Consider the following 27,123-nt stretch of genomic DNA (forward strand, 5'->3'; position numbering starts at 1 on the left):
GCAGCTGAAAGTCAGAGACAACTTTGGGGATCCAGCTCGCTCTCCATGCACTATCACCAACCACTGATCATCCATTTGAGATCCAGCTGTACCATCTGTGTAAGAGGGAATCATCGTGTGATGCTAGGATTTATTTTTTAGGGAACTGTTGTTGTTATCTCTTCTCATCGTAGTTATCCTGTTTTCAGGCTCTTCAGCCCTCCAAGAATTCAGACCTTTGCTATACAGTTAAGTTACTAGCACAGTCAGTTCCCCTAGCTGGGAAAATTTGTTATCTGCTAACTAAAGACCCAGTGTGGAGCTCCCCATATCAAAACCCACTGTCTGTAGCTTTGTGCTAGTTTATACCAGCTGTCACTCACAGTTTTGACCTATGTGTTGCTGGAGAGATGAGGCTTTTGAATGAACTGAAGTGTGAAGCCCAAAGTACAACGTAGAGGATGCAAACTGGGGCGGTCGTGCCTGGCCAAAGACTTAAGGGTGAGGTGTAGTTTGAGTAAGGGTGTGCACTGTGTCCCCCACACTAGCATGCACTAGTTATTTTGGTGTCCCAGCCCCTGTCAGACAGCTATACTAGCATCTGATATTTGTGATGGCCAGTCTGTTGCCCATTGCTTCTGGGCCAACACTGGCTTTCGTGTGCCTGTTGGCTAAACCTGACCCACCTATGACTATAGGTGGGCCAAAACCTGAGTCTTTCACTCAAAAAAACCTCAGTTCTGCACTTCATAGATTCGGTCCATCTGGAGTGCTCACCACACATAGTGGCATTTTGCACTTGGTCTTCTGGGTGAATTTGAACTTGAAGGAGGTTTGAGGAACAAGTATTATGATCAAAACCCAGAGGGATTGTTTTCAGGTACCACAAAGAACAAGGAGTATTGGGATTTGCAATTGTTGGCAGTTAAGCAGGGAAAGCAAGACAGCTATTAATCAGAAACAGGCACTTCATAAGATCATAGAATAGTTCAGGCTGAAAGAGACCACAGGAGGTCTCTGATCCTGCCTCCTGCTCAAAGCAGGGTCATCTATGAAGTCAGACCAGGTTTCTCTCTCATTGCAGAAATGACTGGGCCCTCTGGGACTCCTGCCTCTCAGGCTTGGCCCAGCGTTTTGTAAGACCTGACATAATTTACAAACCTTGATTGCAGCGCATGTAATTTGTAGTTCTTCTCCCCCAGCTGCCTGTGTTTGTGTAACAGGCTTTGAAGTTGCCTGAGTAGCAGTCCTTGTAGCACTTGTGTTACCCATATCTCTCCTGTTTTGCAGACACTGTGGGCCCAATTCTCCAGTCACTCATAGCAAGTGCATTTAAATGGGAGGAGGGGTAGGTGCACATTGAAGCATGCTTGCTAAAGCCTCCTGTCCTTGCTGCCTGCCATGTTTTCTAGGATTGATCGTTATGTCATTAGCAAATCTGTGTTCAGATCTGTACACCACTGTGGGGTCATCCTGTTGGAGGGCTGCTGAGACCTTTATCCATGTGATTAATAAGCAAGAGTTTGTGCTGCTGCTTGGATGATGTTGATATGTTTGGTGGCCTCCCATTCTTGGTGGGACAGCAGTGAGGGGAGTTCCTTCATCTCCTTTTCTGGGGTTCATCGCCTAAGATTGTTGCACTTAACTACCGTGCTCAGGTATCTTTTTTGGCTTGACATTGGAAGGCTTTGCCAATGGTTGGGTTGCTTAGACGGCAGCACAGTCCCCACCACGTTTCAGTATCAGCTTTTCATGCTGCTGGGGCTCTGCAGCTGTTTTCATGCCCTGCTTTTCACTGTGCATCCTCTGCAGTGCATCCAGTGTGAGGATGTGGTGGCCTTAGCACTGCATCCATCCAAGACTGCTGTAAAGACGGAGTTCCCTCATGTCAACTGGCCAGACTTACAGTCCACATCAGCAAAGGAGAAAGCCTTAATTGCTGGGCTGTAGGCAGCACCTTGTCTTTTCCCTGTCCCCATGCACTTCTTAGTCCCTGGTGTTTCAGAATATGCTACGTATACAGAACTGCACTTTTTTTTTCCTTTACATTTGTGTAAATCCAAAACTGCTTCACTTCTTCCAGTAGACAGTTTCTTGGTTTATGTGCGTTTCTCTGAGAGAATAGGACCCATGATTTGAAGTGTTTACTGCTAGGGATGCCTAAACTCACTGGAGGACTGACCATGACCATCTGCTTTGACATTCCTCACAGAAGAGAAGAAGGTCCTGGCTAAATTCTGCCTAGACTGCAGGACTGCGATCTATCCAGACTTCTGGTCAGAGAACATTGGGGAAAAAATTGAGAAAAAATAAGTGACCTGACTCCTCGTTTCAAGCTGGAACTGAAGTCTCAAACTTTTCTCTTTCCTAAGACTTGTGAAAACTCAGTCAGAGACAAAAATCTCACCGAGTCTCCACTCTGTGAAAGTGGAGAAAAATATTAATGGGACCATTTTAGCGCTGCAGAAAAACAGTGTTTCATGTTCTCCTGCTTCTGCTGGAGTTGACGTCTTGCACAGATGTAGGGACACCTGGTAAGATGTTGGTAAGGTGCCTCTTTCCGATAACTGCACCTACTGCTTCTGGAGAGCTCACACAAGAAGCATGATGGGTCTCTCAGGGGACTCACTGGCTGTGAACTGGAAATGCATGGTCCTGGGAAACAGCTGGTGTGTGTCCAAGTCCCCATACTGGGAATGGCTGTGGCCACCCCAATGTGTGACAGTGTCTGTGACATTTGCTGCCCCCTGTTTATTGTCTGGTGGCCCATGGGGCAGCCTGCCAGAAGATGGAGGGCTTGAGGAGCAGGCCAGCTAGACCTGATGTCTCCTGAGACAGGGTCTGGTGGCTTCAGGGGACAGAGGTTGACGAATGTGATGCTCCTTTTCAAATATCTTTCTATGTAATGTCCTCTTTTGAAACTTTTTGGGTTTTTTTAATGGGGTGGGCAGAAGGAAGAGTTGATGAGAAGGGTCTGCATGAAATGGGATTATGGTGAGCTTCAGCACTGAGAGAAGTTGCATCTCCCCTGAGATGGCTGCCTGTGTCTGAGCTGGGGGCTATCCTTGGCCAAGCCATCATCCCAACATCCACTTGTCCTGAAGAGACCATTCTTCCCTCCTCAGATGTGACAGGGCTTCTGCCATGGTCCATGTTGTCTCTGCCATTGCTTGTCCCGAGAGTCAGTGTGTTCCCTGGGCCTCAGTGACATCTGAACTGCCCTGCGTGACTTGTGCAGACCTCCCTGGGGAGAAGAGAGGCTTTCAAGTGCTGCGGTAGTAACCCAACGCTGGATTTTGCTCTGATGTCTGAGGCAGCCTGTGATGCTGCTCTGCCCTCCAAGCTGTGCCTAATTGCTCCCTGGAGCTGGAGATGGTGGCTCAAGGCAGTCAACATCACCTCCTTGGCAGAGGCAGAGGGTAACTGCATCAGAGCGAAAGGACTGCCACCCCGTTGGTTTTGGAGGTGCTATGTCTTCCTCACCCTGGCAGCACAGTGGCTCTGCTCAGGTTTTGGACTGCAGTTCACCTTGATCCCAGATTGCAAATCGTGCCCTGGAGTCACAGGCTCTGGTGCTAGATGTTGCAGTCACCAAGGGGGCAGGATTTGAAGTGCTGTGAGATGCTGCAGTTTTGTATCACAAGGGGCTGCCTAGAGAAAAGGGGCTTTAATTAAAAATGGTGCTGGAAGGGATGCTGGGGCAGGGGCACAGGGAGGCTGGTGTTTCTTCAGGAGCAGGGTTGGCTGTGTCTCAGTCATGGATGCTGTACGGAAATGGCAAATGTGACAGTGATTATTCTGCAGCAGTGGATTTGTAGTGCTGTTCCTCCCCCCTCCTTTTCTCTGTCTTGAGTGAGAAGTATGAGGGCAACTCTTGGGAAGGAACTGAGGAGTGAGCTAGACTATATGAGGAGCTGATGGAAATGTATAGGCGGGTGTTTTGAATGCAGGGGGATGTGTCAGTTAAGTGACTGTGTTATTCATTTTTTTTCTGAGGGCAAAGCTAGTTGTATCTGAAAGAGCTGTGCTAGGAGTGTGAGTTAAGGCACCTGTCTGCACAATGAGCAGAAATGGTTGCTGAGCTGTGTTCTCAGCTAAAAGTGTCTGCAGGGCAAAGGGGATCAGCAGCATGGGTAGCGGGGGAGCCTGTAGGACCTTGATGTCTCAGAGCCTGGCTCTTGGCTGTGGGGGTGACTCTGGACTCTTCCAGCAAGCACCATGGTATAATATTAAATTTCTTCCTGCTGTGTTCTGTTTCTCCAAGTTGTCCTTTGCTCCAGCCCCACAGTGCCTCAATGGGTAGGAAGAGCATCCACACGGGACAGGCATCCTTCTGAGAAGAGTCAAAGGATCTCACTCAGGAGCAAGCACAGCCTCCATTCCAGCTGTCCCTTCCCTGGAGAACACCTTTATTTTGTTTGGACTAACCTTTTGCTTGCCAAAAATTGGTGTTTCAGAGAGAAGAAAAGCTTGAAACAGTTTCTCCCCCCTCCCCAAGTGATAGCTTTCCTTCACCGAAGTTATTTTGGTTTTGTTTTCCCATGAGACAGTTTTGATTTCATTTTGGAAATTCGCCACCTACCTGAACCATTACATTTTGCCAAGAAAAATGCATGCACAAAATAGTTCTGGTCGATCTGAAATGACCCTTCCCTCATCCTTTTCCAGTTCCTCCATTTACTCTGCTTGCATCCCAGCCCTGTCTGTAGCAGCCTTGTGGCGAGATGCTGTGTCCTGTACTCCCCAGTGAGGACTGCTGTGCCAGCACTGGGGGGATCTTCTTCGCCACAGTCCCCATGGGAGTTTGTTTCGGCAGTTCAACGGTTGGTTCCTCCCATGAGAACAGGTTTGTTGTTGGGATGGAAGAGTTAGGATAACTCACAGAATCACAGAATCGTCTAGGTTGGAAAAGACCTTGAAGATCATCCAGTCCAACCATTGACCTAACACTGACAGTTCCCAACTACACCATATCCCTAAGCGCTAAGTCAACTTTACTCTTAAACACCTCCAGGGATGGGGACTCCACCACCTCCCTGATCAGCCCATTCCAATGCCTAACAACCCATTCTGTAAAGAAATACTTCCTAATATCCAGTCTAAACCTTCCCTGGCACAATTTGAGGCCATTACCTCTTGTTCTATCGCTTATTACTTGGTTAAAGAGGCTCATCCCCAGCTCTCTGCAACCTCCTTTCAGGTAGTTGTAGAGGGTGATGAGGTCTCCCCTCAGCCTCCTCTTCTCCAGACTAAACAACCCCAGTTCCCTCAGCCGCTCATCGTATGACATGTGCTCCAGGGATTTCCTGGGATTTCCCTCTCATTGTGTAAATTTTCCCTCTCATTATGTAAACCGGGGCATCGGAGCAACGAGGGAAGAGACTGCCTCAGAGCTGGCACTGGTGGTGGTGCTGTGCTCCAGTGCCAGAACTGTGAAGTCCTTGGCTGAGTGACAGTGCCTTGGTTTAAAGCATCCCCTGTACCTAAGGGCATAGAATAGGACAAGCAGAACATATACAGCCTTTGGAGCAGGTTTTTGCTTCTGTTGATATTCTACGGAAGGTTAGTTTGTGTTGAGAAGTAACTGCTGGTTGGATGTACTGTTAGCCCAGAGTTGAGATTCTGTCTATCCATCAATACCACGTGTCTCTCTCCAGCCTCCAGTCTTTCGCTCAGTCCCTTGGGAACCAGCAGAGCTAGTACTGCCAGGGCTAATTATTCCTCAAGACAGAAGACATGTGATAAAATATTAACCTTTTTCAAAAACAGAGCCCCAGTTAATTAGCTCCACTTTTGCGACACATTCACCCAGAGATAAAAGCTCATTCCCCAGATATCTGTCTGTGGTGGAGTGATCTTTCTGTGAGTCCCTGTCATGATGGGGGACAGGGAGGGGGGAGAGCTGGGAATTTAATGAAAGACAGTGACCTGCCAGTCACTGTGCTCTGAGGATGAACTGCTCCATTTCAAGGTGAGGGACGTCCAGGCACTGGCACTGCTGCTTTTGTTTGAGAGGCTGAAGCCAGAAATGGAAACAGGGGATGGTGGGATTCAGTCTGCTCCCCACACCTGGTTTATGTCTGTGTTGTCAGTGCCACATCTCTGGAGCCTGAATTTGGGGGCTGTGCAGGTGGACAGGGCTCAGCAGAGCTGAGTGAATAACTGTGTTCCGGTTCTTTGGTTACTTAAGAAAAAGAAAAGCCAGGAGATAGCGATTTCAGGATAAACCAAAAGCAAAACTGTCAGTGAATCTAAAAGTAAAAATAAAGGAAAACTTAAGGCCAAAGGGATCTGTTTTTCTCATCCTGAAAAGGAAGAAATTTCATTTAGATCTCAAATGTTTTTGACATTTCTAGTCATCTAAAAATGACAGGCTGTATTTAAAAACAAGTGATTTTGAGTATCAGATGAAAAGTACACATTGCGCTCCTCTGGAACAAACGATGTGCTGGAGTGGAAGTGATGCCGCGACGCGCGTCGGCAGCTGCAGGAACCACCAGTGGGAGGACATGGTATTGCTGTGACAGTCACTGTGCCAGGGAGAGGGCTTCTTCCCACTGGAGGGGGGGATGGGGGTCTCTGAAAGACCAGGAGCGACTGCAGCCCCGGCCATGGCCCCTAGGGTGGGTGTGTCACCACTGGTCAATCCATGGAGGCATGGGGTGTCCTCTTTACATTCCATTTGCCTCCTTCCCTGCACTGGACAAAGAGGATCCTGGGGTTTTTATAGGAAAGAGAAAGCCTTGTCTTGGTGTCCTTTGTAGGGAGTGATGCAGCGCCCACCTGAGCTGGACCGAGGCCGGCTGGTGACTTCATGATGGACGTCGCTTCATCACCAGGTGCTTCAGCATTCCCGGGGTGTCATTGATCACTCTTTGCTAGAGCCATCCTCTGCCTTTGACTGCTATAACATATTGACCACTTGTCTTATAGTTATTACATGCCATCGATTACTTTGATAACTTGCTCCAAGTAATTCTGACAGAATGAAGTTGTTTGTTTAACTTCTGTGATTGTCTCGGTATTTCTATTGACCCAATATGTTTGCGTAGGCTGAAATCGAAGTTGAGTATTAGTAAGCAATGGAACTAATTCTCTGAGGCTTGCTACTATTGATAATTAAGGCCATGAGACAGTTTCTTACATCAAACTCTTGTTTGTTTTTTCAGCTACCCAGTGCCTTAAAGTCCTACTCCATCAACTGTAGCAAAAGGGCAATCACAGGCGATGCTTCAGGGCCATTTGGGTAGATGTTTGCTGTAAGCACTGCAGATCCCTGCATGCTTAAAGTGTTTTTTAAGCTATCACAGCATGGAGCTGGGTTTGTGCTTCTTCAGTTATGACTAAGGATGCGTTGTGGGGATGGGGACTTTCTCTGCTTTGATTTGCCACGTGGTGCCAGGAAACTCTGGTCAGAAAGCGTCCTCACTAATGAATCTTTACATTCATGGTTCTGACCCTCTGAAATGTAATTTCAGGTTGCCCGGGCTTCTAAATATCTTTAATAAAGGATTGGTGCCTTTCCGGGAAGGTGCAAGGTGCCAGATTTTGCTTTTACTTTCACCAGGTGAAAACCTTTGATGTCAGGTCTCGTATTTCAGTAAAACTGGCATCAGAAATTTGGCCATGATTTAAAAAACGAAGAAGGGTCTTTTTTTTTTTTCTTTTCTTTTTTTTTCATTTTTGTTCTGTATTTTTTCTTTTTGCCTCATTTCTGAAAAAGGAAGGGTGGGGGGAGTCAAGAAGCAAGACAGACCCGAAGTCTGTGTGGAGGGCCCTAGAAGTCTGAATTATTCATGAGCTGCTTTGAAAATCAAGACACACAATCTGGTTTAACTTGTTTTTAAATGCAGCCGTGCTATTCTCTCCTTCCTTTTTAGTAGGTTCTCTTTTTTTTTTCCCCTCCCCTTTTCCAAAGACCACAATCCAGCAAATTTTTAATAAATTATAAATGCATCATCTCATCAGTTTTGAGGTTTTCAGGCAGCAGCATGTCATGTGCACAGAAGGTTATTTTTGCCTTCTTGCATTTCTCCCTTTCTTCAAATTTAGCTGTTTGATTAATTTTTTAGATATCTATCTTGCAGGGAAAAGAAAGAAAGAGACTGAAAGAGGCAGTGAGTTAGAGGAAATACTAATTGTGCCCTAGTCAAATATAGCACTGTTTAAATTTCCAGAAGATGTGTAGAAAAATGTCCTTCTTGGTCAATCCAAGAAGGCTGACCTTCTCAGGTCAACCCGCAGTTCAGTTGAACCTGGGTTCCTGTTTGCAGGTCCCTGCCCTGGTGAGCAGCATGTGTGGTGGTCCCCTGCCACGGCTTGGAGCTTCTTGCCTTCAGGCAAGCACTAGCTGTGACCATCACATTCATGGTAGCACATCGACTTCAGAAGAACACAGAAGCTGAGAAGTCCTATTTCATCAGCGGCTGCATCCTCTCCTGCCTTCTGGATGGCTCTTCTCTTTTGCCTGTTTTCTAGTATTTTTGCGGTAGCATGTGCTGGGGAGGGGAGAGGCGGGGACTTGGACAGCTTCCTCTGGGAGTCTAATCTGCAGCCAGAACTGGTTCAGCACACTGGCAGTGTTTTCCTGATGGTCTTCCTTACAGTTTTATCCTATTACATCTAGTTAAAGCCTGTGAAATAATTCCTTGTCAGCTCTGATGCTAACCACCATTCGATATTTGTTGCAGATGTCCCTCCTCACCCTTGCTCAAGCTTTTGCACACTCCCAAGTTGTCTGCTCAGCTGGGGATTCTTCCTTTTGGATTGCCTCCGTTTCTCCCAGCCCCAGCAGCCCCTGAGGCTGGTGCATGCCACCCTGTGGATTTTTCAGTCCCTTTTTGGGAATGCAAACCTGAGGAGGCGCATGCCAGTCCAGCACAGGGAAATCCTACCTACCTTTCTCAAGGTTTTTTTTTTCACTTTGTCAAGCCAAACTTGAGCTGGCATTCCCTGCAATCATGTGGTATTGTCAGCTGACATCTGACTCCTTGTCCCTTCTTCTTCCCTTTTGGCACGACTGCTTTCCAGAGTCCTCCACCTTCCACCTGGTTTTTCAGCCTTTCTTTGCTCTAGGCCTTTTGGTATTTCAGTAGCACCAACCTGCCCACAGTCATGGCCAGCCCGAGGTGGATCTGCAGGACCAGGATAGATGCAAGAGGGTCTGTAGCTGGTGGCAATCCTCGCTCTTCCTATTGTGCTACAAAGGCCACATATGTGCTCTGAGCAGCGACGTTCATGCTCAAATTGTGGTGTGTCCTGGTGGTGTGGTCAGCATCAAAGCTCTTGGCGTTATGGAGAAAACCCTAGAGCTTTCTCAGTAGGTCTTTGTCCCAGACCTGACCCCAAGTGCAGGATTTGCAAGCAGCCTGCTCGCTGCTAGCAGCTGTCCCCTGGCATGACCCCAGGTGCCAGCCGGTGCATGTGGTGCTTCGTGGTGCTGGAGATGTGCAGCAAGGCAGACTGTGGTCAGCCCTCTATTTGGCAGCCTCATCCTGATCGAGGGGGCACAAAGCATACCCACAGAAGGAGGATGAGGTACTGACATACCTTGAGAAGACAAAGTAGGATTTTGAAGGCCTCTCAAAGCTGAGTGAGAAAATATTTTGAGGTAACGTGCAGAAAGGATGGCTGGGGAAGAACCAAGAAGACACAAGGGTGGTGATGGGAAGGGAATGTCATGAAAAATGCCACTGACCACTCTATGTGGTTATGCAAATAGTGAATTGTTGTATCCCATTTATACTGTCGTATGAGACTGACACATTGACTGTAATTTGAACAGTGCTTCTTGGATTTTCCATCTCTGGAGGGCATGAAGTAATGATTTTTTGAAAGGTACTCTGCAGTCAGACACAAGTCATTGGGCTTAATGCATGGATAACTGAAAAATGCACAAATAACTGGGAAAAATGCCAGAGACCGTGTTACCCAGAGGTCAGGTGAGACAGTGCATGGTCCTGTCCAGCAGTAAGCTATATGAACTCATTAAATTCCATAGGAGCTGGCACATACACTGCTATATAGCTGTAAATCACAACATGTCCAGGGTCCCTATTTTTAGAGCATTTTCATGAAAGTCACCTGTAATTTTGCTTCAGATTGAACACAGGCTTTAGGCACAATGATCTCCCACGGGCTGGGGGCTATGCCACGCTGAGAGATTGTCCTGAGAGGTATGACCAGGGTGCCTGCGTCTCCTGCTGTTCCTGCAGGTGTGTGAAGCCTGGACACATTCGCTATGGGCCAGGGCAAGGCAGCTGGAGTTCTAATCTCTTCCTTCCCACTGGCAACTATTTGCTTGCATACAGTGGGTGGCTTCCTCACTCCCTAGGGCAGAAATTTTCATTTTCCTCTGAGGGAATCATTTTTCACACCGGGTTGGTTGTCAAAACTTACTCCAGTTTCCTCTGGGGTCCTAGAGGGAGGAATTGCAGTGATTACACCAAGGACACCCGGCTGCAATAGTTAGGCGAAGCAGCAAAAACCAGAGAGGGCTGAGCTGGTTTTCATGATAAGAAAGAAAAATGGTAGAAGAAAGCTGTCTTTTATTTTCTTTCCTGGACTGTCACCCATTTCCAGAAGCAGACTGGCTTCTGTCCCTTTGTTAAGGTAGACATGTTCTTAGCATCTCTGGTCTTTCTCGTGAACTTCCCCTGCTGCTCTGTCTCTCTGGATGGGTGTGGTGTGACAGCACGGTCCCTGCAAGGTAGTCATTGACTGACTGGTGTGTAGCCTGAACAAAGCTGTAGAGGCTTCCCCCAGGCATGGATGACTTGGTCCAGCCCAAGGCCAGGCTGGAGCAGAGGCTTGCTCTGGTCCTGACTGACTGAGTCACTTCTGAGGTGTGCACCAGGTTAGCAAGATTTCTCCCGGTGTGGGTGTGAGCTGAGAGCTTTGACATTAATATTAACTCTTCTTTGAAGTTGCAGTGGAGATTTTTGTAATTTAGTTCACTTTTTCTGTGAGCTAAAAAGACTTTTTATGTTTTTCCCCTTTCTCCACCAAGTTCTTCTCTGCTTCTGGTGAAGTGTCCCAGTCTATAACATGCAGCTCGTGGTAGTTGCACTGCTGTGACATGACTCTTGCCTGTGTCTTCACTCAAGAGAGCCATGAAGCTTGCAGAGCTAGTCAGACTCAAGGAATGTCATCTGAAACCCACAGTGCTTATAGGTTTGCCCATCAGTGGTGGTGTGAACCCATACTGTTTCTGATGACAGGTCCCTGTCCTCTGGGTTGATGTGAGAGGGAGAGTCCTGTGAGTGCACAGTGTGGAGACAAACCCAAATACTTGTGGTTTAGATGTGTGGTGATGAGACTGCTCTCCCACATGTTTCCAAGAAGAAGAGAGGAGCCAGGAGGGAGTTCAAAGATGCTGTAGCTCTGTCTGATGTGGCTGGCTGTTCAAAATAAATATGCAGAGAGTGCTTTGGAAGTGGTGAGCTGTGTTGCGGGAGAGTTTGGACTTCATGGAAAACGTTAAAAATTCAAAGCAGAGCTGTTGGCAAGTGATGACCGTTGAAGCAGAAAAGAGAAATGAGCAGAAGCCTGGCAGGGGAAGCTGGGGGAGCGGGATGAGGATAATCATCTCTTGAAGGAAGTTAACAAGGCACAGGAGAGGGTGAGCATGAGAGGTGGATTTCAGGAGACATGGCGCAGCTCAGTGGGCATCTGATGGCAGATGTCAAGGAGAAAACACGCTTTGGATGAGCCCAGGGGTAGACCAGGAGGAGTTGAAGAACAGGGTCCATCCCTGTTCACACCATCAGTCTTTACCATTGTGCTGCGTAACGGTGTTTCCAAGGTGGACTTTGGTTTGGTGAGGGGCACTATGAGTTTAGTCTGCCATTTTAAATGTAAAACAGGTTGAAATGCCATGGGAGTGGGCATTCGTTTCCTCATCAGAAGGACCTCTATGGATGCAGCGGTAGCTGTGTGTAGAGGCCATCAGGGTGTGATATCCCATTGCTCACCATGAGCACAAGGGTAGAAGGAACTTGAGAAAAAAGTCTTCAAAGTGAGGGACTTTGGAGGTCTGTGAGGAACACTGGAGTGTCCAAAGTTTGTAACTTTGCAGAAGGGCTTTGCAATTCCTGCAATGAGTGCAGGTCTCCAGTGTCTGCTCCCTGTCCCTGCAAATGGGTACACCATAATTTATTCCTGAGCTGTTAACAGCGTATTGGGAACACAGAGATGAGATGTGCTGCTCCTTCCACCCTGAAGGAAGTATGGAGAACAGCCAGTCCAGGCTGGGATTTTCCAAGGGTGATCTTTAAGATGTCTGCAGCCAGAATACCCCTTTCATAACTTTCTGATTCTGAAATTATTTCAAATTTGTATGGGAAATAACCTTAAAACAGCAAAGAGAAACTTCCCATCAAATGAAAGTTTGACTTCTGAATTTGCAGGAGGAAATAATAATTGTTCCTATGGCTGGCTGCTCTCTCTGGGGTTTTTAGGGCAGGCCAGCCAAGCTTCTGTCTTCTTTTGGCCCCCCAGATGCTGTGAGCTGGTGGAGCAGCCCACGTTGCAGGCGGTTCAGCCTGGCAGCAATCCTGCTAGCACTTGCTGTGCTAAGATTGGTCCCCAGGTCTGCTGCAAGTTTTCAAAGCTTGAAACTTTAAATGACTTCAACCAGTGAGTTTTAGCACACTGCAAATATAAGCAATGCAGTTATTACTATTTTTTACTTTTTTTTTTTTTTTTTTTTTAAATCTTAAAAAAAACACCCCTCAAACTTTCATTGGTTTCCTGAAAATGTTGTGGGTGTTGTTTCTGGTTTTTTTCTTGTTGGCAATTGGGTGACCTATGAAATACCATAAGCAGCACAAAACGTTTATCCAGTGACAGCCTGCGGTAGCACAGGCAGCTCTTAGTGGGTTTATTTTCATTATTACAGCAATTTTAGGGCTGCGTGCTGCAATTTTCACTTGCAGTGAGGTATTAAATTGAAATTACCCCAGATGTAATTGTCACACAAAATAATTCTGGACGTGCTGGATTTAATGCTTTTCCAAGCTGTGGTTTTTATTACCTAAGCAAGTGCCAAAAACCCACTTGTAGTCAACAACTTAAACTGAAATCTGCCTTGTGGGGAGCCAGGATGTTTAGCTGCAGTTACACTGGGGGAGGAAGGGAAAAAAAAAATAAGGGACCAACTGGAGGAAACTTTGTGAGGGCTCCTGAAAGAAGGGCCCAGAGGTAAAATCCTGGGCAAGGGCAGAGTCAGGGTCACATAGGGACCACAGAGGAGCCCTGGCAGATGCAGTAGCTCAGCCGAACCCTTTTTGGGCTTGTTTTTGGGGAGGTGAGGCCGACCTGTGTTGCAGTGCTGGTAAGAGAGGCAAAGCGAGGCTGGGGGTGCTGCTGAGTCCCTGTCTGCTCCGCAGCAGCAGCGCAGTCATTGTTCCCATCTTTGGGATGCAACGGGCCTCATTAGGCAGAAGTCAGGGGTGAGTCACAGAGCCAGTGACCAAGCTCTGAAGGTGCTTGTATATGACATTTCAGTGTTTCCCGCATGCACTTTGTCTCATTAGACTGATCTAGTGCATAGACATTTGGAGTTTTAAAAACAAGTCCTTGTCACACACGAGGAGCCTTCATCATACCACTGGCAGGCTCAGCCAGCGTGCAGTATCCCCAGCACTCCCACCGGTGGGTGATACAGCACGCATCCGCTGCAGCTTTATTTATTAGCTCCTTAACTATTGTAGTAACATAAGGAAAGTATTGATGACTTTGTATTTTTCACCCTCTTTTGTTCTTTTCCAGAAATAGCTTCCCTTGTTTACTCCACAGAACCCCTCCTGATGCCACAAGTGGGTGGAGGGGCATGCATCTGAGAATGGTTAGGAGATAATGGTGTGTAAATAGCACAGAGAGAGCAATTGTCATAGTCTGTCCCTGAAGCTCCACAAAGCAAGCTAGAGCTGAGCCTGGGCCTGGCAAAAAAGGCGCCAAGCAACAGCAGCAGCTTCTTTCTCATCATATCAGGTTGGGAAAGCTCAGCTGAAGTTGGTTACTGGATGATGCAAGGGGCTACAGTAACCCAGACAAGCAGCTCAGGGCATGACCCAGTGCTGTTTAGTAATTCAGAAACCCTCGGTTTTTACTTCACTTTGCAGATACTGTGGTCCAGAGCTTTGGGGGAGCAAACTGATGATTTCTTGAAAAAGTTGTTGCTCAGTCCTCTTTCCTGCTTCATTTGAGGACGGTAGTGGTAGCACCTGGGGCAGTGACACAAGAGCAGGCGAGTGGTGTGTGGATGGGAAGGGGCATGACAGCCGTGATGGGGAGCTCCTCAGTCTGGGCATGGGTGCCCTCCTGCCATTGGTGTGTCATCTTAAGGTCATCACAGAGGCCGACAGGGACCTGGAAAGAGCAGCACGGATGTAAGAGGTGTATCTGGATTTCCTGGGCTAGGAATATGTTGGCGTCAGTCTATAAAAGCCACATATTTCATCACCTAAAGGTCAAAGTAATTACAGAGTCTACGACATTTCCTCCTGGGAAGAAGGCAGCAGGGGCTGTGGTTGCAGTTGTGGTTTTTTACCTTCTGCAGGCTGGCTTGGAAAGTTTTAAATCCCAATCTCCCCTGAAGTCAGGTTATGCCATTAAGGCAGAATGAATAAGGAAACAATCAATTTAGAAACAGAACTTGGCTTACCTTGCAGCCGGCTGGTGGAAATTGCTGCCTTGGGAGGTGGGAGTGAGGCGGCTTGGAGCTGGATCTGCAATGATGCTCTGCCAGTGCCCCCAGCTGGGTGGGTGTGAGAGTGCTTGGGCTCTTGCCTCAGTTTAAGAAAGGAAAAAACCTTATGATGATAACCCAGTACTTCTGGGATGACACCCAAAGCCCCATGAAGCTCACAAAGCCACTGAGGCAGCATAAGACTTGCAGCTGGCCTTCTGCAAGCACCTCACCTATGCCTTACCTTTGGCACGAAGGACTCGTTTCTAATCCTATCATGCTAACATCAGCAAGGAGCATCTTTGCTGAATGTGGCATAGCCCTAACTGGTATAAAAAAGGCACTCTTCCCACTACCTGTTGGTGGGGGAGGCTGATGGCACCAAGAGGGTGTGCTAGCTGGGAAGCAATGGTTAGAGAAAAAGGCTGCAAGCTGGGTGCCTCCTTTCTTATCCCTTCCTATTAATGACAGTTAAGCTCTTTTTGCTGCTTTAATCCTCAGTGGCTGACTTGACAGTTTCAGGACTCCTTCAGAAAGGATTCATGCAGAAAAACTTCTCTTTTTTTTTTTTTTTTTAATAGCGGCTGGAGGACCATCTACTGATGAACTCTGCTGCCTGCATTAATGAATTGAGCTCCCACTTTGAATTCCAGCGCCTGAGTGGCCTTTTCCTCTTTCTCCCTCCCCAGGTGTACAACTTTGCACTATCGCCAGGACCTCCCGCCAACCAGCGTCATCATCACCTTCCACAACGAGGCCAGGTCGACCCTGCTAAGGACGATTCGGAGGTAAGAGCTCCTAGTTGGCTGGAAATGCTCTTATTTATAAACACTCTTAAAAAAGGGTGAGTGGGCTAGAGGTTTTTGTGGATAAAGGCAGAATCTGTTTGCACTCACTGCAGCGACAGGAGTGGACCTTCCAGCTATGGTCTCAAATGATTATGGGAGAAATTAGTGTGAAAGCTGGTCTCTGAGAAGTGGGTTTTACAGTGGGATGCTCAGGAAAGTAAGTAGCTGTGCTCCCTTTGCAGGATCTAGCATGGGGTGCTGTTGGGGGAGTGGCAAAAGATTAGACAGAGTCTGCGATAAGACGTTTTATATCCAGCTGGGTAGCAGTGCTCAGCTGTATTTTGTGCCAGTCCTCTAGAGACAGCTATTCTGCAGATGTCTGCTCTGGTACTGCTGTTTGAGCTTCTCCGGTGACCCATCAAGTGCCAGAAAGGCTTGCTAATTGAGAAGTCCTAATGGTGCACACACAGACTAGATTTTCAAAGGCAGTTTCTGTGCTCCTCTGGATACACGGTAGAGCGCTCTGGGCATGTGGCCATTCCTTCATTTGTTTGTTTGTTCTTGGCCATGTTTTGCTGTAGTGGATAGACTAAAGGTTTCATTTTCATCGCAGGTTTTTGAAATCAGCGTCTAATCCCAATGTGTGCCTTGAATCTGCAAGTTCCCTTGTAGGAAGATTTAGTGGCCTTCGAGGGGTCTATCTCCAGGTCTCAGCTGGTGGGTTCCTCTGTAGCAAGCTTAGGTGTGCTCTGCTCTGCGCCAGTAGTAAGTGTTCTGCAGGTGGGTTTCATGCCCACAATAGTGAAGGTTTGTGTCCTGCTGCAAACCTTGTCAGTTAAACCCTGGCATCCCCAGGGACCTCTTGCCATCGTCAGTACTGGTCAGACTGGGTTTGCTGGCCGGGGGGAGACTTCAGCTGTGCCCTGTTCACTGTCATGTTCTTGTTGGGCTCTTTTCTGCAAAGAGCGTCCTTCCTCAGGTTAATGCACCCAGTGCCACAAGTGAGTCTGACAGTCCTGAAATTGAATTTCTGCTTTGCTTTATGGTTTCATGCCCAATCCCATCTCCTTCACTTCACACTTAATAATATATCACCGCTTTTTCTCTCTAGGGTGTGTGGATTTTGGGTGTCATAGCACTGCCACTTGGTGCTGTGTACCAGTTCCTTGATCCTGGACCTTCTCTTTTATCTTTACAGTGCCTTGCATGGGTTTACCATCCTCCAGAACCCATTGTAACAGAGGTGGTAAGGCAAAGCCAAGTGCAGTCCTCTAGCCCCTGAGATACAGGATGTTTATAACATGTAAAGTGCAGGGATGGACTTTAATCTCATTTCTCCCCATAACTCAGCACTTGACTATCCTGGCAGGTATGATCGTGACTGATGTTGTCACACGAGAGATGTTAGACCCATGATATATCTCTGATGCCTGGATCCCTCATATCTGGCTTCATTAGTGTCCATTGCAATGATAGTATGGGCAGAAATACAGGTAGTTTGAATTTTTCCTTCTTCCTCCAGGATATTGTCCTCTGGAACTTCTGATTTCCAGCTATAAAAAGACTTTCTTCCTTGTTCCTCTTGTTCTCTTTGTTTGACTTGATTAGTTGGCTTTACTGCCTTCTTTACCTGGTTTTGGTGATTTCTACCACAGCTTCCCCACTGTGCATTGTTCCTCCCCACTCGTGTGCCCTGGCACTTGTGTTTTGCCTGTGGGGAAGTTTTCCTCAGTTCTGGGGATGCTTCTTAGCCCTCTTCCCTGGAGAGTGATCTCCAGATGGATCCAGAGCCCTATGGAGCATCCCACTGAACTGCACCGCAGAGGCAAACCTGGGCAGTGAGGAACTAGTTGGTTGATCGGGACAACTTCGGTCCCCATCTTCCCTGCCTCTGCCTGGGCTGATATCCTAAGCTCTCCTGAGCTGACCCTCCTTCTTCTGGTCCCCCTGGTTTGGAGGTGGCCTCCTGGCATCAGGGTTCACCATTTTCCTCCTTGACACATTACTCGGAAGCTTGCTTTGATCCAACCAGCCCTAGAGATACCAGCCCTTGGTGGCAAGTCATCCTGGTTACGTGGCTCCTGCCCTGCTCCTCTCCAGCCATGATTGTGCATATATTGCCATCTCCCTGCCTGGTTTTGGACCCAGTTGAGAGCTCATCTGCCTCTTCAACCTCTGTAGGTTAATTTGCCATGCCTTGTGACTGCTCTGGCTTTCCCCCACTCACTTCGCAAATGCTTAGTTTAATTAGATCTTCCAGATAACTCCATCCCATGGTGACTGTAACAACATGGATCATTTTCCATGGCCAGTCAAAACAAACTCTGTCCTCCTGACACTACTTTGTGCCTTTTGGAGCAGTCTGTGGCCAAGTGTCTCCAAGCACTTTGAGCACAGCAGTGAGTAAAATGGGCACCTCTTTGACCCTGTTCTCACCAGCACATCTCCACCATGAGCTCTTGGTATAACCCAGGTGACAGGTAGACAGACTGAAGAACAGAGGTGATTTGTCTGTGGCTGGTGGAAGATTTTGGGTTGCAAACCTGGTTTCCTGAGTTCCAGCAAGTTGGATTTTCCAGCCTCATTGCAAAATGAATGTTCTCAGTTAACCACCATGGCAGGAGCAAGAAACAGGGCAAAGGGACATTGTTTGGCTTGTCCAAAGCCTTGGGTGATGGGGCATCAACCACCTAAAGGGAGCACTTCTTACAAGACCCCATGTAAACGTGGAGGAGTGGCAGAGGGAAGTGCTGGTGATGGCACCCTCTAGCAGGGTTGGAAATCAGCTCTTGCAGAAGGGACCACATACATGATGAGCAGGAGGGATTTTGCTATTCCTATGCTCTTCCTAGGTGCTTGAGAGCTTTATTGCTCACCGAGTGCTGAGGCCGAGCGGTATTGCAGGCTCAGTCTGTCGCATGTGGCTCTTGATGAGGATGTGCGTGCTCAGACCCGTGAAACAGAGGCACCAACACGTGGCCTCCACAGCACCCCTTACGCAAGTCACATTGCAAGCGTTTGGGACAGCTCATTTATGAACAATTTGCATTGTCAGAGCTATTGAGAAAAGCTAGTGGACTGTGTTGAATAATGTATTAATTTAAAAGTTTCATGATCTTTTCTCTGACCATTTGCCAGCTGGAAGAAAATGAGGAGGAAAAAAAAAAAAGCTAAATTAATCGAATGCCCCAAACTCTGCAAATGGTGTAGTCAGCGTTTATAAATGAGTATGTAACTATGCTTGTGAATACATACAAGTGTCCAGGTAGTAGGGGATGGGTGTCATGAGAAAAGGAAATAGAAAAGGGGAGAAGAGGCCAGAAAGGAGGAAATGGTGAATAGCAAAGTGGCTCTTGAGAGTTTTGGTTTTGTTGTTTTGTTGTTTGGTTTTTTTTTACAGTGCAGACAGTGAAGAAGCTACCCTTGGGTTGTTGTTTCAGCCACCCACTTTTCAAATAACGTTGGGCAAATTTCTTATCCCCCACAGTTCGGTATCGCATATTTCAAGCTCCAGGGCTCAGTGCGTTAAAGGTGGTGAGAGTCTCCAACAGTACAGGGGTGAGACCATGTTAAGTAAATTCAAGGAGGGAAGGGAGAAGCAAGGGAGAGAATAAGCAATACAGAGGCATCTTTTAAAAAATACAAGTTCTTCTTTCCTCTCTTTCCATTCTGTGCTAGTCTGGATTTAGGAAGGGAATCCAGCTCACTGCCCAGCAATAGCTGCCCGGCTCCTCCAGAGGGAGAGTTTAAGGATGTCCCCAAGGTCATAGCCGTCACTGGAGGAGAAGGAGGAGCGTGGCAGGGAAAGCACATGCTTCCCGTCACCTGGGGCTGGGCTGGGTGCTGGGACCCTTGACAGCGATGGGTGATACTGCCTCCCCATCTTGTAGCCCTGTGTGGTTAGGGGGATCTTCTCCATGGCTTGCTTATGAGAATTTCATCCCTTTTCCTTTGCTGTCCCTCCTCTGCAGGTATCGGCATGCTCATGTGCCGAGATGCGGCCACTGCTGGGGGACCAGTTGTGCTTTCAGGGCTCAATGCAGTGTGGCATCCCATGCCGAGGTCCGCAGGGAGCAAGGCTTGGTGCGTGCCCCATCCCTGGAAGCATCCCTGGGAGCCGTGGGGAGAGAAACGCTGCCTGCCCTGGCAGCAGGGCTGAGGGAGGCAGAGCTGCAGGCAGCCTGGGGTGAGGCTCTGGTCCGGGACCCTCGGTGACCACCATGCTGTGACTTTCTCCAGCAAGGCAATTTTGGGAGCTTGATGGCCGGTCAGCACTGGTGCAGGCTGGACAGAAAAGGAGCGTAGGAGGCTGTCATGCCGGCGACCTGCTGGGTAGAGGGTGAGCCAGTCCCATTTACTCTGATGAGTGGTCTTTATTTATTTATTCTTCAAACATGCAGCTGGCGAGCTCAGAACAGGAATAGGGAAACTTAATTATTTACCTCTCACTGACAAACCAAAACACATCCTTTGGCAAAAGTCCTGATGCGAGTGCTGTGAATGCCGCATCAAATATTTAGCTTATTAATTAGCAGGGGGAATATCATGCCTTTAATTTTCCAGTGCTCGTAAGTAAGAGAAGCGATGTCCTGGACAGCCAGCACCTCTCATCTTCCCCTCATGCCTCTATCTTGTCTGCATCCAAACACATCTGACACAGAGGTGCCGCCTCTTCCTTAGGTAGCGGCGGCACCATATAGAGTCTGCGCCATAACTGAAATGGGTCTGATTAAAGAAGCAAAAACAAGCCAGGTGTTGCGCAGAAACTGTATAATTAGCACTTTGTGCTGAGTATTTTTTTTTTTTTTTGCTTAAACCCTGGACTTTTTTTTTTTTCCTTAATTTGCTAATCATCTCTCGCGGTGACTAAGTACACAGCCCTCCATGCGCTTTTACCTTTTGATGTTAACATAAGAGAACTCTTGAATTTCAAAGAGCTTGGTGGGTATTTGAAAGAATAAAATGCGAAAGCCGCAGTGTAATCAAAGCTCATTATGGTTATTCCTGGTGTGATGTCTCTCTTCCTACATAATTAGCCATTTTGGGTTGTTGAAGCAGTTCATTTTGGTGGGCATTTTTTCTCCACACTCTCGGTCTGATTTTGATAATTGTGACCCTTGGCCCTTTCAACACTTTATTATACTCCCAAAGGTTGGGTTTTTTTTCCCCTAACAAGTCCCAGTATGTTGCCATGGAGAGAATTAGTGGGTTCACGAGTTCCTGAGGATCGATGTACACGGTCAACTCTCTAAAGCGACAAATATTCTGGGTGATGACCAAAAACATGCTGACCTTTGATCAGAAGAGCTGAACTTCTCCCCGCAAAACATTTTCCATGTCTTACACGTCAGGGTGACTTTCACACTGGTATTTATTTGGAGATGAAATTGTTGAATCCAATGCTTACTTCAGGGTAGGTAGAAAAGTATCCCAACAAATTGTTGAGGAGGATGAAAGAAAGACCTCATGATGGAAATTTAAGGTAAAATTCTCCATGGTTACATCTGCATAACGTCTGCTAAATCCATTGAAACAAAGAAAATTTCAGCATTAACTTTTCAAGATAATTCAGCGGCAAATCTGGTCTTATGGGGTTGAATAAGCGTAAGCACTTCCTGGACTAGAGGCATGAGTTTTCATTCTGATGGTAACAGATCTTTTGACGATTTAAGGGAGAAAGTGTTGTGATCTCTGGCTCAACAGAACTTAAAAGCTGTTTTGATTTGTTAAATTATGCCCATCACTGCAGTATATCTACCTATGTTTGATTTCAGGAAAAAAATTCTATAAATAACAGAAGGACTTCAAAGCACTATAATTTTAATTTTCTTCTGATTTTACCCATATAAAAGGAAAAAAAGCCATGCACACACATAAAGAAAGAAAATAAAGTATTAAAAAGAAATCAAAGCTGAGCAAAGGCACAAGTAATAGAAAAGCTGTCTTTGAATTTTTAAAAGTGCTTTTATAGTCTATCTGAAAAAATAAATCCCTGTAACATTGAAAACATGCCGCATTTGGTGCCTCTTTTTCCCATCCTCCCTGAGGAGCACCGCAGGAGGGTGTTTATAATCTCCTGTGTTTCGAGCGGGATGGGTGTGTTGTCATGTGATTAATAGAGCACAGGTAGAAAATGCACTGGAGACGTGAATTTGGCTTTGCTGAAAAGCCAGCGTGCTTGCTGTCAGCTGCATTGGGAAGCGGGCTGTGGTCGTGGCACTGCAGCCTTTGCTGTGGATCTCTTTGTGCCTGCATCAGGTGGCCCTTAGCGGCAGTTTTGGGGTGTGCAGGTGTCTGTGCACAGATTTGCAAGGGCAATAACTGAAATCAGTGGACATCAGGTCCCTGGAGCTAGGGTAGACCCAACTTTTGGACCACCCTCACTAGGGCTTTTTTCACTCGAGATTTGGGGAAGTGTCACGTGGTGGGTGAGTCCCACAAGGGAAATGTTTGGAGAGGGCTGTGGTGACGTGGGGTGAGGCAGCTCGCAGTGCCGGGGGACGCTGCGTCACCCACGGTGGTGTCTGTCATTAACCCTGTGGAAGGATGATGGTTTGTGGACCTGGGGCAAACCTTGGGGAGGTTCCTCCCTCATCCGTCTGCATGCTGACTTCTCCGCCCTTGGCTCTGGTCAACCCTCTGCATCCCATGGATGGCCATCACGGGCATTCAGGGGACACCATCCCCGATTTATGGGGTAGCAACCTGAGGCACGCAGATGGCAGCAAATGTCTTGACCTGGAAACAGTGTGAGCCTGCAGCTGAGCTGAGACTGGGATGCACACCTCCCCATCCCAGCATCCTTGAAAACAGTCCATGTTGGATTTTCTTCCTCAAGAGGTGCCCTGGAGGGAATTCCTCCAAGGCACTGAATACCACTTAGAGCCCAGGTCTCAGTCTACAGCCCAGTGCGGCAGTTTTGGTCGAGTTATTCTTGCTGGTACCAGCAAAATCAGAATCAGCCCGTTTGTGACCGACCACCTTCCTGTAGAGTTAAGCCCTGCATCTAGGGGAGACAGGGTGGAGGCAACTTTGAATGCTCAAGTTGCCTGCTCCTGCTCTCGTCGGGTTATTTATTTATTTTGCTGGCTTTTTTACAAGTCTGCTTCTTTCCTGCAGGTTTCACCAAGTTAGGTTTCCAGGCAATCAGCGCTTGTTAAATATTCCATTGAGCATGATATTGCTCTCCTGTCTCTCTGTACTGACGCTCAGCTGCGGTAATTTGCTGAACTCAGCTCTCGCATATGGGGATTTTTTAAAAATAACAAACCTATTAATAATAATAATTAAAAAACACTTGACAGGTGGGAACAGCACATCTAAATTGCTCTGTGTGCCCCAGCAGGAGGAGGGGCATTCAGCCAATACTTTGTGCAGGCTGTGGGCGTTGGCAAGGCGGTGTTGTCTGACCCTGCTTGGTGCAAGCCTTAGTGATGCCAGGGTGGCCACGGCAGCCCCTGGTTGTTAGGGCTCCCACCATGACTGTTGCTTAGGGGACAGAGGCTTTCTCTTCATCCCCACCCCACCCTTAACAAGCAAGGCATCTGAAATAGGGGGAAAATCATGGCTTTTGCCAATTTGCTGAAATTGGAGGAGGCAGGGATTGTGTTTCCAGGGAAAATAATTCTTGGAAGTGATTTTTGAGGATCTCCAAAAGGGAGGTACCAGCCTTACCCACTGTGGTCTGAGATGAAACTCCTTTTTTTTGAGAATTTCTGCTGGGGAAAAACAAAACAAAACAAAAACAAACAACAAAAAAAAAAAAACAGAAAAAATCCAACCCATGGACGGAGGATCCATTTCAAGCATCTGCCTTGGGATGTCCTGTTTTCCTTCAGTAAAAATCCAACTCAACTCTTTCTCTCTGGTGGGTTGTCATTCCAGCACCTGGTGGGTGGAGGTACACCAGACTGGCAGCAGGCACCTGGCGATAGGCTTAGATGCTCCAAGCCCTCCTAGGTAGGGTCGACTTGCAGTTTCTCATCAAGAAGGTTTCATCAGAGGAATGCAGCCCTTTGGCTGAATGTCCTCAGATATCCAGGGGTGATGCTGTGAAAATCTTCTGTGTTCTTGCCAGCAGGGCTGGTGGCTCCTGAGCACCCAGGTCCCCTGGGGTTCCTGCCCTTTGGAGCCTTTTTGACTGGGGTCTGGGCCAGGGATGTGGTTTTCCAGACTTCCAGGCTTCTTGCCAGAGCTTTGGGAGCCTGAGAGACCAGGGAAACCTGTCAATAAGGATCTGGAGATATCAGGGGCTTCAAGGTTGTTAGCCCATGGGGTGTCTGCCCTCTTATGCCAGTGGGAAGTTTGAAGGCTGTTTCTTAAACAGACCAGAAGGCAGGTGTGAAATCTGGGGGGGGATTTTAAATCCTGTGTGAAAAAGGAACCATGCTTAGGATGAAGGCAAAAGAGTTGAAATGCTGGAAAAGCCCGTACAACCCAACTGGCGTTATCAAAGGCCAAGTCAAGCACTTAGGAGATATTTGGGATGCCCTGGGGTTTCTGCTTCAAGAAGTCAGCCGTAACCTTTTGCTGGGGCAGGATTTTAAGCAGGTGTAATTCTGCAGACCTCTGCACCATGAGAGAAAGGGGAAGAACATGTCTAGACTTTCTAATAATAAAAATAATAATAATAATAAAAACCTTGATGGCATAATTAAGGGAAGATTGTAGCTTTCAGCCATGTTTCGTAGTGTCTGTCCACCTGGAGGGAGCTGTGAACCACATCCTTCAGCCTTGCTCTTCCATTAAACAGGCGGGCTCTAACCCTGCTCTTATCCTCTCAGCAGTCTCTGAAACACAGTCAGCTCATGGATAAAAGCAGGAGTTGTCCTGCCACGGCTGTGAGCTCTGTAAAGATGGATTTGAGCTGGGTAATTTTCTCTGTGTTGGCCCTGCTGTCAGTGGACACCGTATCATTAGCCCTGGGAGAGGTGGTGGGGTGACAGCAACTTTGCTGTAAGCCTTGTTAGAGAACTTGGTGCAACGTGCATGTTGCTAAAAAGCCTATTTCCTGGCTTTATATGGTTCTCTGCTTTTGCTCACAAAGTTCGAAAGGGTGAATCTCGGCTATTCCCAGGAATACCAGGTGCTGGGCTCTTACATCAGGCTACAGGGAGCTGATAGCTGGGCACTGTAGGTCACTGGCGGGTGGTGGGTGTGGTTTCTGGGTCTTATCCAATATATCCTTTCTGGAAATCCAAGCCTGGTCTTCTGTGCTTTGGCATGGATCAGTTCCTAGGCTTTTCCACCCCATTTGCTGGGTTGTTGAGTTGGTCAAGCACTGTCATGGATTTTCTCTCTTCATTCTTTAGCGTGCTGAACCGCACCCCAGTGCACCTCGTCCATGAAATCATACTAGTGGATGACTTCAGTGATGATCGTAAGTGACCCTTTCTGTGTTAAAAGTGAGGGGCCAATCCAAAAGGGACTGTGAGAGACCAGGATTTATGCAGAGAGGGGAGATAGTTTGTTGAAGTGGAAGGAAATTTAAAGCTCCATAGGTGTGGATAGCAAACCCTGCTGTGCCAGGTTTGCGTCGCCACATGGAGAATGCAAATTCCAAGTGATCAAACCTCTTTTCATGTAAGTAATACAAGAAAAGCATATGGCAAATCATTTTTATGCCTGGTAGACATTAATCCAATCCTTACCTGGTTGTATCCTGCCACAGCCATAGTGTGTTTGATCTGGCTTTCAGCTGCAGCCAGGAGCAATTCTGGGTTGACACCACTGGAATTGTACAGAATAATGATAGTCTGACTCTCTTGATGTATGCATATGTTCTGCATACATTTATGTAGGTGGCCAGCAACTCTTGTTTGATTTTTATTTTTTTTTCACCCATCTAAAGAGGATTTCCTGCTTGGGTTGCCCATTTCTGAGATGCACCATAATAGTGCTGTATGGCACGGACAGCCCATGTCCTCCTGCCGTTCTCTCCCAGTTAATAGCGTGACTCAAGTGAAATCAATAGGTCTGATCTCCAGCAGAAGTTGGTAGCTGAAGCCCTGGGGGCTCCCAGGGAACCACCCCAGCTAAAGACCTTGCCCAGTGAGGTGGGTGAGTGGAAGATCCACGTGCTGAGAGTAAGTGCTCAAAAAAACTGTCTCAGGCATTAAAAGGATGATAAAATATACCTAGTCCATGGCACTTACATTTCAAGGAGCTGCAAAATGTAGCCATTTACTAGGAAATGTGAAAACAAAGCCAGAGAGGTTTAAAAAAAAAAAAGAATCTACGCATTGTTCTTGAATGTTATAAATATGCACTGCCTCAGAGAGCATTAGGGACAGATTTCACACGAGACCCACTTCTCAGCATTGATGCCTCCCTGGGGAGCCGCCGAAGCCAGGGGAAGGGTTGCAGTGATTACAGTGAGCTTTGGAGCAACTCCAGTGCATGGGAGGCCAGGCTAGGCAAGCCTGGGGACCGGCAGAGCGGCTGTGATGGAGAAAAGGAGTTGCTGGAAGGACTCATACTGCCCTGGTGTACAGCAGAGCAGGCTTTTTGAGGGGTGGAAGAAGTAAATGCCAGGTATTTGACTAAATAGACAAAGTGCTTGCCTTCCTGAAAGGAGAAAGATTTGTAGAAATGCAGTTTCCCTGTCACAGCACACCTGATGGCGTGAGCCTTGGAGAAGGAGCAGGGCTGGGTTTAAACTCCTCTTGTTCCTGGGGCACCAGGGGGGAGCGTATCTCCCGACTAACTTAGAGCAGCCTTTTCACTACTAGAAATAAGCGCTTCTCAGCTCTCTTACATCTCCTTTCCTGTGAAAGTCTGAGCCTGCTGGCATCTAGTCTGCATGCATTTACATGAAATACATGTATTTGCATAATACGCTATACACACATGGTCAGTTTTTTCCCTGCAGTGGACCCCAAGCAATTGGTGCTTTAATCTTGTGCCTAGTTGTGTCTCATTTCTCACCTCTGTCTGTCCATTGACCTTTCATTCGTGGGAAGGCAGTTGTCCTGCACATGGGTTCCCGCTCTTCCTAGGAAATTTCCATCATAGGTCTGTAGCCAACCCCTGCCACTTCAGCTCCCCTGGCGTGCGCAGAGCAACGAACGCAGCTCTGTAGCCAAATTTTTAGGGATGCCAGTACAGCGATGTCTCTTGTCAGCAAAGATTGCTGGAGGGGATGAAAGCACTCAGAGGTCTGTGTGGGCACACGGGGTGGATGGCGGGGATGGGGCACATGCATGTGTTTATAGTGCTGAGAAAGAAGATGCAGAGAAGTAGCAAGAGGCACAAAGGGGTTGCGGAGGTCATGGTGTGGGTGTGTGGAGGTAGAGGGAGCTGTGATGGCTGCACTTGCTCCTGCTGGGAGAAATCCAGGTGAGGAGGGATGCTGGGGCTGCAGGCAGCACTGGGGCAAGAGCAGTGGCAGCAACTGCATGTGGGACTGCAGGACCTCCCTAGCTCGGGTGTGGGCAGCTGTGGGGCCTCTCTTCCCCATGGACCTGCTGCCCCAGGCATGAGGAACCCTCGGATGCTCCACGGGGCTCTCTTTGACCATCCCTTTCTCCTTGCTTAAGGGTCACAGGCCGCCCTGCCATCCAGACATACATCAAACGGCTTGTGTTGCTTTGCAACTACCAAAACCAGTGCAAATAACTACCATTAATGTGCAAAAACTCTGACACTGCCCCCAGTCATGGCTCTTCT

The 27,123-nt window shown here is 47.6% G+C and overlaps 1 protein-coding gene across 1 annotated transcript in view; it reads left to right on the forward strand.

Annotated features, from left to right (window-relative positions):
* GALNT14 (polypeptide N-acetylgalactosaminyltransferase 14) overlaps window positions 1-27,123 on the forward strand; it is a 103,439-nt gene that overhangs the window by 43,900 nt on the left and 32,416 nt on the right. The window contains exons 3-4 of the mRNA XM_074864866.1: window positions 15,358-15,456; window positions 24,768-24,835. Coding sequence (XP_074720967.1) covers window positions 15,358-15,456; window positions 24,768-24,835 — 167 coding nt within the window. The remainder of the gene's footprint in view (window positions 1-15,357; window positions 15,457-24,767; window positions 24,836-27,123) is intronic.

This window comes from Strix uralensis, chromosome 3, assembly GCF_047716275.1.
Source record: "Strix uralensis isolate ZFMK-TIS-50842 chromosome 3, bStrUra1, whole genome shotgun sequence".
NCBI lineage: Eukaryota > Metazoa > Chordata > Aves > Strigiformes > Strigidae > Strix > Strix uralensis.